General features: G+C 33.9%; 1 protein-coding gene across 2 annotated transcripts; it reads right to left on the bottom strand.

Annotated features, from left to right (window-relative positions):
* Positions 1 to 341: 341 nt before the first annotated feature.
* LOC104110773 (uncharacterized) lies at positions 342 to 8,273 on the bottom strand. 2 transcript variants are annotated; one of them, XM_018775815.3, is made up of 13 exons: positions 7,893 to 8,273; positions 6,095 to 6,192; positions 5,918 to 6,004; positions 5,665 to 5,812; positions 4,929 to 5,570; positions 4,368 to 4,510; positions 4,091 to 4,288; positions 3,909 to 3,999; positions 3,657 to 3,825; positions 1,820 to 1,930; positions 1,640 to 1,736; positions 717 to 826; positions 342 to 636 (listed from the first exon to the last, which is right to left on the bottom strand). In XM_018775815.3, the coding sequence occupies exons 1-12, from the start codon at positions 8,079 to 8,081 to the stop codon at positions 757 to 759; spliced, it is 2,043 nt and encodes a 680-aa protein (XP_018631331.1). In that variant the 5' UTR covers positions 8,082 to 8,273; the 3' UTR covers positions 342 to 636; positions 717 to 756. The 2 variants fall into 2 exon arrangements, with proteins under 2 accessions (XP_018631331.1, XP_018631332.1); XM_018775816.3 differs by having other exon boundaries at positions 342 to 560; positions 7,893 to 8,272.
* Between the last annotated feature and the right edge of the window lie 6,401 nt (positions 8,274 to 14,674).

Here is a 14,674-nt window from a genome sequence, read left to right as displayed (position 1 = left end):
TGGACAAGATGCCCAGAGAATCTTTTACTATGCATTTCACCCCCAACCATATTTGGAATAGCAGCAAGATGAGGTAAGACAAGGCTAAGGATTATAGAAACTGTCAAATGTATATACAGCAGAGCGCAATACATAGTTCATACCATCTTCTGCATTTTCATACCATAAAACAATTAAGCTACATGAGTACAGAAGTTTGTAAAACAGTAAAGAGTCATCCCTAAGTCTATGAAAATACTCGCTTTTTTGTTGCTATGAAAATACATATTGTTTTATGACCAAGATGACAAGTTGGTAGTCGATATTTCAAATGACCTCAGGACACATCATATAGTAACAAGTTGGTTACAAGACAATGCTACCATTAAATGGAGTTCAAATAGAAACAACAAAAGGATGTGGATGGAGAAGGCACATTACAGACAAAACTAGATACAACTGCAGTTACAATATTCCTAGAGGTCACTGACAAAACATTACAACCAGAAGGTAAAGGTAACATATTGAAATGTAATCTTCAAATCCTATCCTCTACCCTCTTCTTTTCTGGTACTGTGAATCTGCAAGTCACAGAAAAATAAGGGTAAAAATACCATCCATAAGAGAAGCCGCTACCCACTGCATTTCTCCAAGGAACTGCAGGTAAGATGATGACAAAGGTTGTTGATCTTAGCTAGGCACGCATCTCTTGACACGTTGCAGAACATATTTAGTACCTGAGTTCTACCAAGTGGTTGTCAAAAATCAGAAAAGATCTTAAGCAATAGCTTCACTATTCTGAAATGGAAGTATCTCCTGGACTTTGTGAGCTCTGACCCTCTTTACCCTGCAATTGAAGAAATATGATTCATTCCTGAAGATTATTAAAACTTACAAACAGTAACGCCTGATCAACTCAGTAATACTAATCCCCAAGTGGGAAACTGCAAGTTAGAAGCCGAGACAACATATTGGCAGCAAGGATGTGTTATTTTCAGTCAAGTTGAATTATCAATGAAGTTTATTCAACATATGCCAATAACAATAAGCATTAACATAAATACATGCTTGCAAGCAAATAGCTAATGCAGAATTGTGCTTTGTGACATAGTATATTTCTGTTAAATGCTCATAAATCATTACTTGATATCATGAGACAAATGAGTGCATTTTTCACCTTACTAAAGGATGTTTTATATCAATTACTAGACTGGTACAAGGCCATTTCTGACTTCCGGAGCATAGAACAGGGGAAAAGTACATTTCTTTCTACCATCCATGGGAGTGGTCTAAGCAGCAATCAGAAAGGCAAGTACTGCAGTTCGCATATTCCAGAACAATAAAGAAGAAACTAAAATGAGCTTTTACATTGACCATGCAATAGAACTTGGAGAAAACCTTTTTTTCTTTTTGACAAGTCAAAAAAGTATGAAAATCCTAAAGGCCAGACAATCAGACAAAACCGTGTTGAAATATACAACAGCAAATATTCTCTTAGGAGTCTAAAAAGGTATCCAGTCAATGCACTTGTTTCTTATTCTAGACAATAAAGCATGCCAAACCTGAAATTCAGGCTCTTTAAATAGCCAGCTGGAAAAAATGAGAACTCAGCCTTGGAATCTCTATCAGTTTAATGGAATATAGTATTTGCATTACCAACCTTGAAAAATTAATGCGCTTCTCAATGATTTCTTTCTGTTCAACATCAAAAGCGGACCATTTTTCATCGGATGCAGCAGTATCACCAGTTCCTATGTCTGCATATGAAATAGGTGTAAAGAAGGTCATCCAAATGCCAGTTGCAGAAAACCAGAGAAAATTTATATATACTTGAACCAACCTTGACATAATAGAATGGAATTGTCACAATAGCATTTTAGTCTCCAATACACATTACCATCAGTGCCTAAAAAGAAAGGCTCTGTCCTAACAGCTTCAGATCTTTGATTATCTATAGATAAAAAGAAAATGGTCAGAACCCAAATATATTTGGGTGGGTGGGGCGGGGGGGGTTACATAATCATTGAAATTACAATAGACCAGGAATCATCAACAAACAAGCATTTCACATATCTCGTACCCAAATTTCATTTATGAATAAAGTGGCAGTCTGGATGGGGTAATAGCTATCTATGTTACTATAATTTTGCTTTGTTTCACTTTACATGATTGATTTGGTGTTATTGATCTTCTCTTTATTCTCTCTGGTCGCATGGTGCAGGTGTTTGATGGTCGTGAAAAGGTAGAATTTTCCATCTTTTCACTAGCCATTATATTATAGAATGTGGGGTAATGGCTGACAACCTACTCACCATATTATCAAGGTACTACAATTTACTTCTTTGAGAAGGATGGTGATCTACCGACGTGCTTGACTGGATCAAATTATATGTTCATCAAAAAAGTGAAACGGGTAAAAGCGTCTTATGATCAAAACTCTGCATACAAGTTAATATTAAATTTCTCAGAGAAAATACTAAGCTTTGTAAAACAGTGGAATATTTAACAAATTTTCAATTGATGAAAGGAGAGTAAAGATACCCTCTCTAAGGGTAATGTTGTCATTCAACTTGCAAAGTTAAACAATTCGCTGAGTTAACCATAAGATTTAACGGGGAGGGGCTATTTAGTCTTGAATTCAAAATCACACAAGATCTTAGCCTATTCCAAAACCTTGGAAAGAAGACAGAATCTCGCATTGGTAAAAGTTCAACAGGTTCACAAGGCAAATCAAAGATGGTAGGCAAATACTATAATATACGAGACAAAACAATCCTAAAATACCAGCACGTTTTGACAAATATTAAAAACTCAAACACCATATATGGTAAAATAAGTTATCACAATAAAAATAGACAGGTGCATGCATCAAAACCCAGCATCTTGCAGCACGCTGAATAGCAACAGTTTTGCATCAGGATGAAAACAAATTTTGCTTTTATTTATCATGGCACACTATAGATACAAAATGATAACATTCTAAAGATTTCTTACAAGACACTCAAAATTTCAATATTAACTACCATCTACATTTGCATGACTTGAATCAACTGATGCTACATCAATACTGAAATCAAGTCTTAATGCAGTCCAAGCTAACTTCTGTCAATCTATTTGTCTAATTCTATCTCTACCTCTCCCTGAGAGAGAGAGAGAGAGAGAGAGAGAGAGAGAGAGAGAGAGAGAGAGAGATGATAACCTGCAGTATGTATATTACATCCAGATTGAGCTTGTGATTATAACTATAGTTTCCCTGGTGTAGGAATCAGATTTGCCAATAACATTTATGGCAAGTGAACAAGGAAAACCTTCTATTCAATCTACAGTGAGAAAAATAGAATGGATGTAACTAGTCTAATTTAATTGGACCTCTTTAAGTTGGTGTACTAGCACAAGACTTACTCCATGTTAAAGCAAAAGGTTTAGAATCTCTCTTGGGGCTCTAGATATCATATAAGGTAATAACAGATGACATGGTTCTAGAGCTAGAATAGAAAATATATAACAAGTCGTTTACTGGTCCACATAACACCATCATGAACAAAAAAATCTACTCTATTAGCATGTCTTTCCATTTTGGGCTTCCTTTTAACATGACTGATTAGATATGCACACTTATGCAAGTCATACAGGTAAAATAAATGAACTTAAAACTTGCATGTAGAATAAGAACATACACTTTGAATAAGTGTTCTTTGACTCCTTCACAGAAGCATGAGCTTCTGCTGCTTCACTTTTAATTTGAGAAACAATTGTTTCATGTTCCAATATTGAGAGTGGAGCACCATTCTTTGCAATTAGGGCTTGAGCTATCTGATCCTGCATTTTCTGCTTCAGGCGCTTCTCCTGTACAAGTAATAGCATTTCATATATTAGCTTTCGTAACTTGACACACAATGAGGTTAAGTTTGTTTTTATATCTTCTTTACCTCATCTTTTGCAGCAATAACTTTTTCTTTTGCTTCCTTTGCCCTTTCAGCAAATTTTGCGTTTTGATCGTCAATCCAATCCCTTATCTTTCTGGAAAAAAAATATAAATTCACATCAACAAAAGGACAAACAGATAATAGAAAACGCTATGATGAAAGGGAGAGGCTAGGACAATACTTACACAGTTTCAAGGACTTCATCGCAGATAAAATTTAATATCTTGAGCTTTTCTGATGGACTCAGGTTCTCAAATTGATCAGTTCCATTACTTAAAGAATACAAGCCCATGGTTCTTGAAACACTGGGGGATTCTGAGATGCACATTTTAATATCAGCATACCATGAGTTTTTCCCTTCTGTTGAAGTTACTGCTGAAAATCTGGAAAATAAATTCATATATAAATGTTAAGAGATGTAAGAAATGTGCTTCTTAAACAAATGTGAAGAAGAAATTGTACCTTTCCTCATCCTCCTCCCTTAAAAATGATAGCAAGTTATTAAGAAACTGTATTGTCAAAGAACATTTTCCACGTCGTGAACTTCTCCCTTGCATTATATCTCTAAGAACAGCTTCTGGTTGCCCTTTCTTGATGTCAAGAATCTATCAAACATGAACAGAAGAATAATTGAGAAATGTAAAATTTGATCAGCCAATTGTGTACACCTCCTAAATGCCACAGATCTAGCAACAGAAAAGAACCACAGGCAACAAAGCAAGTGAATAAGAAAGCACAGTATACTTGGAAAACAGATGTTCCATAAGAAATCTGGCAAAAATACTTTGTGTTCAGCTTAGCAGCTCGCCAACAGATATACCCTATATACCAAGTTCCAAGATTTTGGGAAACAAAAATGAAATAATGAACTAAGGAAAAACAAACAGTAGCCTATGTGTAGGAAAGCATGAAATTCAGTAATGAAGCTATGACAAGTGCTCGTCCACATTACAGCTTCAATGCATGAAAAATATTTTTACCATGCTGCCATAATAGAGTTTGTATTGGTATTGAGTTACTTGCCTTTCCAAAAACCACACAGAACTCTAAAAATTGTAAAGCATTCCCAACATCTTCCGACTGTAGATCAATGCCACCAACAGCTGTCAAACCAGCGCCCTGGGGCAATGAAGTCAAGGCAAAAGGATCATTATTTTCAATAGTGTTATCTTTCACAGAACCTTCCTTGACAGATCTTTCCTTGTTACTCTTTCTAGAATCTTGAGATTTTTCTAATAGAGTTTCTTTTGCTGATGCAACAGTGCCTCTCTTGCTATCAAATTTTGATCTTGGTTGACCTTGCATCAATTTTTTTGGCTTATTTTCACCACCATGTGGACTATCTTCAGAAGATGGAATGTTTTGTACACCAAGATCTTTTACTTCATTATTCTCTGATTTCCTTTTATTATGACTGTTTATCTTACCATTCACTTCAGTTGCTCCCTCTTGCTTGATTCTCTTAGATTTTCCCTTGCCAAGGGGATTATTCTCCTTTAACGAAAGCCTTCCATTGGGCTTTCCATTAACCTCTTTCCTTTTACATCCCACAGATTGCTTACTACTGGGACTTTTTGACAAATGAGAAGGACGCATATTTAAGTCTATCACCCCTTCAACGCAATTTTCCTTCCCCACAATTTCAGCAGAAACAATGCTTTCCTCCTGTCAATATTTAGAAACAAGGTATCAGAGCTAACAAGCAGACAAATATTTCCCCATTATCAGTGTCAAAATAATGATATAAAAGCAGAATTACATTGTTTGAAGTATTTGTGTCTTTCAGAACTTTGATGCGATCAATATTATTAAGCCCATTAGTCTGCAGCATATCTGAAACAGAAGAATATCCTGTTGCCTTTGCTGCGTGCACAAGGATACCGGTGGGTTGGAAACCCCGTCTCTTCCTGAGAATTGAGTTAGTCAGTACTCAATATTAAGCTGCCAAGACCATGTTAAATTTTGTTTTTAAAAGAATATGTATTAAGAACAAACTAAAGAAGGCTACGCACATGCAAAAACTGCAGTTACAAATGCCTCTGCATTTTGGACATTTCCAATCCTCCAAAAGTGATACTTCTTCTGCCTTCTCACCATACCTAGTTTAAAAGCTCACAAAACATAAGTACACATTTAAAATAAAAAGAATAGTGGTTGTCATAAAAAAATTAAGATGGAATGCTTTTAACCTGTTTAATAGGCATTTATGACAGAAACGAATTGGACAAGGCTTATCATTTCTCATATTCTTACACGCAGCCATATAGTCCATAGTCTTTTGGCGGCACTGCATGAAGTTCAGTAAAAAGTTAGTACAAGATGCTGAAAGAACAAAAGGATGAAGGACAATAAGTTCATAATCTGCAATGCTATGCACACAGTAATGATAAATGAACAACAAGTAGTGCATGAGCCGCAGGTTAACACAAATGAAAGTTCACATAAACCAAAATGTCATAAAGAAGCATAAAGCTTCGCCAAGTTTGTCTTGCTTCAAATACATTTTTACCCAAATTAAATTATTCAAATAATAACTTCTACTTGAAAATGCAACAAAAATCACCAAAACCATTGTTCAGTTTTTAGACTCTTTCATCAAGAAAGAACTTCACATCTCCTGTAAAAACAAAGCAGGAAAAAAGAGAATAAGCTTTCCTTTATGCTTGGCTACAAAATGAAATCTTGCATTAATTTCTACAAAGGTCTTGACTCTTGTGCCTAGTGCAGAAAATAAATTCCTTTAGAAAATATAGACAAAGTTCGAATCATGCTTCACTAATTAAAAAATCCAAAAGTAGCAATATGTTGGCAGTACATTTTTCCATCCAAATGCAGCAGAAAATGCATATGAAGGGTAAATGTTGATTTTAAACAATAAATTCTACATTAATGAACAATGCAATGAAGCAGAAGCACATAAATCACTAGGGAAAAAAGATAGTAGTAATAATTTCACAAGAGCAATCTTAAATGGGAAAAGACTGCATATGTAGTAACAGGGCTAGACCTAGAGTATAAGCTGTGGTTTCAAACCCATTGCTGTTGGCTCTAGGCCAATTGATATATATATCCTCCTCCTCCTCTTCTTCTTCTTTTTGGATAAACAAAACATCCACAATGTTCCAACTTCGCAGTGCATAATGGCTCACCCCTCTACCCTTCCCATTTAAATACCAGACTTGGTTCACCACCCAAAATTTAAAAATGATGACATGCACCCACCACACATCTCATACTACGCTATGCCATTGAACCATAACCCTAGAAGCACATTGGAATCTATATTTTTATTTATAAACAAAATATATTCAAACTTCTCAATGGAAAATGGCTCACCTCTCTCCACTTAAATACCAAATTCAATTCACCACCCAAAATTTGGAATAATGACATGCACCTACCACACACCCCATTCTACACTATGTTTGCCATTGAAACAAAACCATATAACCCCATTAGAATTCATATATTAAGGGAATCTAACTCATTACTCTCTTGAAGCAACAAAGCAGCGACATTTGTCTGCCATCCTAATTGCAACACTGAACTCGCTTACTCTACATCATGGACAAAGGCAGATTCAAGATTTGAATGTTAAGGGTGTTTGAACTTTAAAAAGGGATTGACTTCAGGATTCAGAATCAATTGTATGTACTTATTTAGTGATTTTTTTAACAAATAAGGTTCGAAACAAGACTACTAAGTTAGAACTCTATATCTGCCCTTCATGGATCAACGTCAACCCATGAATGGTAGTTTTTAGAATCAAATAATCGAGTAAGTCTCCTCGTGGTCCTCATCATATATAACAACTTACAACAATTTATAAAACATTTTCCTAATTTTAAAACAAGTCACCGAAACCTCAGTCCCTTATCAGCTTTCTTACTGATTAGCACATCAAGTAGATGTAATCACAGACCAATTAAGAGATACAACACAAGCATAATCTGTTATTAATCAGGGACGATATAGTAAGTAAAGTACCTGATGACATGTCTTGCCATTAAAAGAATCATAGATTCGCCCGCCCACAAGACGTACTCCGGGACAACTGTTACGCTTCGCAGGAGTAGAAATAACCTTTTCCGATTGCTCTTGAGACTCCTTATTTCCTTTTTTCGTTGGGCTCTTCATTTTTCCTTCCTTTTGCTTAGAACCTGAAGCAACAGCCATTGTACAAGCAGAGAGTAGAGAGGGAAAGTTTACTTGTAATTTGTAAATAGATTTTGTTTTCGGTTTGGGGGTTTTTCTATTTCCTCTAGAGGGCGGGAAATGAATTTGGAAAAATGAAATTTTTGGATTGAAATGAAATTGGTTTTCGAAATTAACCCGCCATTGTCGACTCTGCAGACTATTTTAAAGGAACGGTATGGATGCGAATTTTAGGACCATCATGTGCGCCGAATATTTTTTGCTATTTCTTTATTACTGTGCGGAGAAATCGAGAGGGAAAAATACTTTTTAAGTTTCTTACCAGATGGCGTGCATAATAAAGGCCAATATGGCATGACTTGTAACCTTTCGTGGGTTGCGTAGTTGGTTAGGAGGACGGTAGTCGATTAGGATCGATTCTCTGCTCAATATTTTTTGGGTTGAGCATGTCGTACAGATTTTGCCTAGTGTGGTTTGTAGTCTATTATATATAGGGAGGTTTACCCAGTGCGCATAAAATGCTCACCACAGAATGCTCACCCGAAGGGCAAAGGGCAGAGGTTGTAGCCGCTGCAAATTTTCCCTCTTACCAAGCAAAAAAGCATGACTTGTAGGCAAATCTACAATGTCCCAAGTCCCATGTGGATTCACAATATTTATCGAAATTTTCTATATATATTAAAGTTTATTAAATATTTCCTAATTAAGATTATTGTTTGAACCCATAATCTTCAAACTTTGAATTCACCTAATGAACTTTTATATATCTCACTTAAATCTCTCTCTTTCTATATATATGTGTGAGAGAGAGAGACTTATACTTTTATTAGCTTAATATATTAACCTAAAGTCGTTGTAGAACCCATTAATTTTGAATCTTGAATTTTTATATAACGTGTGTATATATATATATATATATATATATATATATATATATATATATATATATATATATATATATATATAATATTGATTTTCGAAATTTACCTGCCATGGTCGACTCTTGATCACGTCCAATTCACACTCACTTAAAGGGTATGAAACGGTCGTTGCAATTATAAATCCCAACACGAGCCGGGATTGAATACACATGGAGTTTAAGTTGGTGCTAAGGTAAACACTCAAGAAAAGAACTTGAAATAACTAAATTTAGCTTTCAAACAAAAGTGGGTAATTGTTATCTAAATTAATTTTTAGGGGGGTTAAATAACTAATAAGCAAATAATAATTGAAATATTTTTAATGTTTATCAAATAAAGGGAGAGCCTAGGGTTGTAACTTTCACCTAGATGTAAACCTAATGGGTAGAGTAAATCTATGTGTGTTTGGTAGATCGAGGTTATGACTCCCAATGCTAAAGTACCCACTCAATAACTCTTGGTCAAAGAGTGATTATGCCCAAATTGACTTTCTCAAAACCCAATGAGTAGCAATCAAATCAATTGATTATGATTCCAAGTTGGATTATCCCTATCTCTAGTTCAAGTCCTTTAATCAAACTAATCAAAACTTCAACTAGTTCAATTTCTTGTTAGCCAAGTTTTCCTAGACTAAGTTCCTCTTTCTCAATTAATAACTAAGGCAAATGGGTATGAATCAATATTTTCAACCATTAATTATAGAATAAATGCATGAATAAGGCTAAATAACATACACTCAATCACTAATAAGCATTAATATTAAACACCTATAAGTTTTACATTCTAGGGATCACAACCCTAGAAAAAATCCAACTACTCATAATCATAGACATAGAAAAATAAAAGGAATAAGTAATTGAAGACATAAGACTAGAATTAAAGAGTAAAATTAATAGGTCTTCTCTAATTGTAATCACAAAATGCCCAAAATGGCTAAGTATAACCGTTAGCAGCTACTACAGTACAAAAGTTGTCCTAAAAAGTATTTCTCATCTATTTATAGTGCTCTAAATTTTTCTGACAAAAATACCCTTCAGAAAATTCTGCGGCCGCATAATTTCATATGCGGTCCGCGCTTCAGTATGTTGCTCTTGCAGTGCTTGTCGGTTGGAGAGATTTTGTGGCAGCACAATTTTAAGGAGGTTTTAGACTTGTTCTTTTGCATCTTCTCTAATCTCTCAATCTTGTCAGTGTGAGCTTCAAATGCGACAGCACATTTTGGTGTGCGAACCACGCTGCTTCTAAGATCATCTAAAGCTTCAGGGTTTAATATGCGGCCACGCTTCATTTTTTGCGGGCCGCATCTACATTTGCGATCGCGGATAGAATTCTGCGGACCGCGCTATTCTTTGCACTTCTCCTCTTGATTGTTTGAGCTAGAACATCTCCTCTTTGAGTTAGATTTTTTCGTTGAGCTCACATTCTCCAGCACACTTACAATTCGCATATTTTCATTAGATTCAGAAATAAAAATCACTACTTTCGAACTAAAAACTAAAGCAAGAAGGTACTAATAAGTGGTTAAAATCCACACTTATCAACTCTGCATACTATTTTAAAAGAACGGCATGGATGCGAATTTTAGGACCATCATGTGTGCCGAATATTTTTTGCTATTTCTTTATTACTGCATAGAGAAATCGAGAGGGTAAAATACTTTGCTTTTCTTGCATAATAAAGGCCAATAAGGCATGACATGTAGGCGGATGACGGATCTACAATGTATCATGTGGATTCACACTTCTTATCCAAATTTTCTAAGTATATTAAGAAATTTATTAAATATTTAATTATGAACTCAACTTATTTGTATATATTAACCTAATTAAAGATCATTATTTGAACCTATATATATATAATGTGTGTGTAATTATTTTGTGCTTTTGTTAGCTTATCATGTGTTGTATATAAACTTCCTAGTTACGTGTGAAAGAGCATATTGTTATAGAATATAACTCAAAGTAACAATATAGAACAAGGAAAAATAAGTTAAGAGATATAGAGAGAAAGAGAGGAGAGATTCTTATTTCTTCTTCAATTGTGTGTATTTTTCTATCTATTACAAGGTCTTTATATATACATAAAAAGTGAAGAAAAATATGTTATTGAATATGTCACTAAGCATAGAAATATGTCATTGAATATGTCATTAAGCATTTGAAAAGATCATGGATGAAGAATAGACATCCACCATAATTTTGATTTTTCTTATAACACTCCCCCTTGGATGTCCGTATATAATGTGCCTCGTTAAAACCTTATTAGGAAAAACACCCTATGGGAAAAAAAATCCTAGTGAAGGAAAAAGAGTAAACATGTTTAGAAAAATACCTTTTGGTTGCCTTATTAAAAAACTTGCAAGGAAAATTCAGTGGGACAAAACATTATAAGGGGAAAAGAGTACAATGTGTATTAACTCCCCCTGATGAGAGCATCAATTCACATCCTTGAGCCTTCGCATCTCAATATTGTATACTAATTTCTTGAAGGTTGACGTCTGTAGAGATTTGGTGAACAAATCAGCCATATTATCATTTGAACGGATCTGTTGCACATTGATATCACCATTCTTTTGAAGATCATGTATGAAAAATAACTTTGGTGAAATGTGCTTTGTCCTATCCACTTTTATGAATCCTCCTTTCAATTAAGTTATACATGATACATTGTCTTCATACAAAATTATGGGTAGTTTGTCACACTTAAACCGCATTTGTCTTGAATAAGGTGTATTGTAGACCTCAACCATACACATTCTCGACTTGCTTCATTAATAGCAATTATCTCAGCATGATTAGATGAAGTAGCCACGATTGATTGCTTAGTCGATCGCCAAGATATGGCAGTGCCTCCATATGTAAAATACCCAGCATCGGCATAACCAACAAGATCGGGACTGCAATCATTGCCATAAAATAATTCCATATCGGTAGTCCCTTTTAGATACTGCAATATGTGTTTGATTCTATTCCAAAGTCTCCTCGTAGGAGCAGAGCTATATCTTGTTAACACATTAACTGAAAAAATTATATTAAGCCTTGTAATATTAGAAAGATACATTAGTGCATCAATTGCACTAAAATATGGAAGGAGTTTTATCTTTGGAACCGATTAGTCTATTATACTTCATGCATGCCATAAACTCTATTCATTATGAACTTTATTTTATTTGGAGCATTAGTAGTTGAATATGACATTTAGCTTTGGGTCAGCAAATACGACTGCAATATTTTGCAAATGAATTATCACTTGAACTTCAAGTTCACATTTTCTCGTACGAGGATCTAAATGTACTCATAATAATTCATTACATGCATTACTTTTTCAGCTGCCCATTTTTTTCCCCTATTGTTGGGATCACCAACACATATCCCTAGCCTTATTTGGGGATCCATCTTTGTGCATTGTGGTGGAACAATCAAATCATATAGCACATTCATATTTCTAGGTGGAAATTATTTGGTTCCTGACCCTGAACTAATTGTGATAGGGAGAACTTATCATAACTTAGCTAGATGCATACAAGTGTTGTTGTATATTAAATAATACATCATATATTAAATTTTATTTTGGCAGTTTTGATCTCATAACCAACGGTTTAGATATAATTGGAGGCATACAATTTCTGCTAAAACCAACTTGGATTTAAACCAGTATTATCAAGATAAATCATCATAATTTATATTCTAGAACTTTGCTCTAATAATTTGAGCAAGTAACCTTGCAAAAGTCAAACTGCAAGTTGAACAAATGCACATGTGACCATAGAATAGACACATCTATTAAAATTATATAATAATAAAAGGTCCACATGGTAGGTGACTGGGCCAATATCAAGGGCCAATATATTTATCACATTTTATTTGCTCCAGATATCAAGGGATTCAATCCCAACATTAACTGGTATATCATGTGAATAAGCAGCACAAGAGAATTCATGAAGAATCTTCTATTTCTTCAATATATGCCAATGTAATTCTCAATTAATTTTTCGCATCATAATTGAACCGGGATGGTCAACCGGTCATGCCAACTAATATTTATTTCAGTAAACCTCTAGTTTACTTGTGACATATAATTTCATCATCATGCTTATATTTTTATAGTACAAATAGAAAGAAAATCGGGTAACCTTTTATATTTACCCATTATGATTATAGAAATATGAAGACATTCAATATTTCTTTTACTTATAGTCTCAATATGCCAACCACTTTGACTTATACATTTGAAACTCAAAAAGTTTCGTTTGAAACTTTACAATATCAATGTCATGAATAATTATTCATCCGGGTAATAACAAATTAATTTTTTCGGAGCTCTTAATAATTTTTGTACTATAAGATCTTTTGTCACACCAATCAAAATCATATCTTGCTTTAATTTTGCCTTTAATAACCTTTTATAAGGCATAATAAAATATATATTTTTGGCGTATCACATGTACGTGACCAATGACATATTCATGTAACCACACAATAATATTTATTCACTTTATTTCACTCAAACCTCCCTTAGAGGTGAGTTGTGTGGTATTCATCTAATCATGCATTGCTTGTCTTTATTCATTACTTTTATCACATATTGCCACATTCACCTTTAGGAATGGGTCTGCATTCTCAATGCTTCTCACAAGTCATATTCTCTTCAAGGAATGGATCATAATCAACGACGTGCTTTATTATTTTTCATACCAATTTGATGGTAAACATTGTATTCACATTTTGAAGGATTATTTTGAGAACCTTTATTATTCTCATTTTATAACCATAGTGATGATTATTATTATTTTGATCTTTGGAACGCTCACATTCATTGTTCAACCACTTGTCTTCATTTAGACTTATTATGCGCCGCTACCACATTCACTTCAAGAATGGAGCAAATCAAGTGGGACAATATCCATGCCTTTTCATGAAAAATATATTATTTTTCTTTATTTATCATTATATCATCAATATGGTATAGTGAGACTCAAACCCAATGTCTTACCAATATAAAGGCATGTTAGGCCATAATGAATTGGGACTCAAACCCAACTCTTATCATTGGGACTTGAACTCGTTGAAGTTGATATCATTAATAGCAAAGGACAAAAATAATTTCAGATACGAAGGAAATGCTTACCTCTTGAGTTAAACTCTTCATAATGTCATTTGGATATAATTCTCAATAATAGACTTTCGTTTACTCAAATCAGCTAAGTAATTAGTATCAAACGGATATATGAAAATATAAATTAATATTGAAAATTCATATATGGTCTTTGCTGCAATAAACTTACTTCAAGATGAAAATGATATGACTAGAACATTAAGAAAAAATTATGTATCAAACAGAATAATAGTACTACTAGTTACCATGCACTTTTGTGGAGATTAAGTATTATACTCTCTAGAAAAATAAAAAGATATAGCAGAACATTTAAGTCAAATAGAGAATCAAAACAAAATAGTAGACAAATCTCTGTCTACTATCTACTACTATATGCTTTCCATATAGAAATGATTCAACATGTTAATTTGATAAGAATTATCATCAATGAAAATTTTGGTGTAGTACATACTTTTTGTACTAATATTTTATCTTATCAAAATAAAATAGTTACGATTATTATTATTATTATTATATTATATTTGATAGTGAACTAATGTATAATCATTATACTAGGCATACTAAAATCGTATTATAAGG

Source organism: Nicotiana tomentosiformis, chromosome 2 (genome assembly GCF_000390325.3).
Source record: "Nicotiana tomentosiformis chromosome 2, ASM39032v3, whole genome shotgun sequence".
In the NCBI taxonomy this organism is placed as follows: domain Eukaryota; kingdom Viridiplantae; phylum Streptophyta; class Magnoliopsida; order Solanales; family Solanaceae; genus Nicotiana; species Nicotiana tomentosiformis.
Note: the sequence above shows the minus strand (reverse complement) of the source record. Positions and strands in the feature narration are given on the sequence as shown.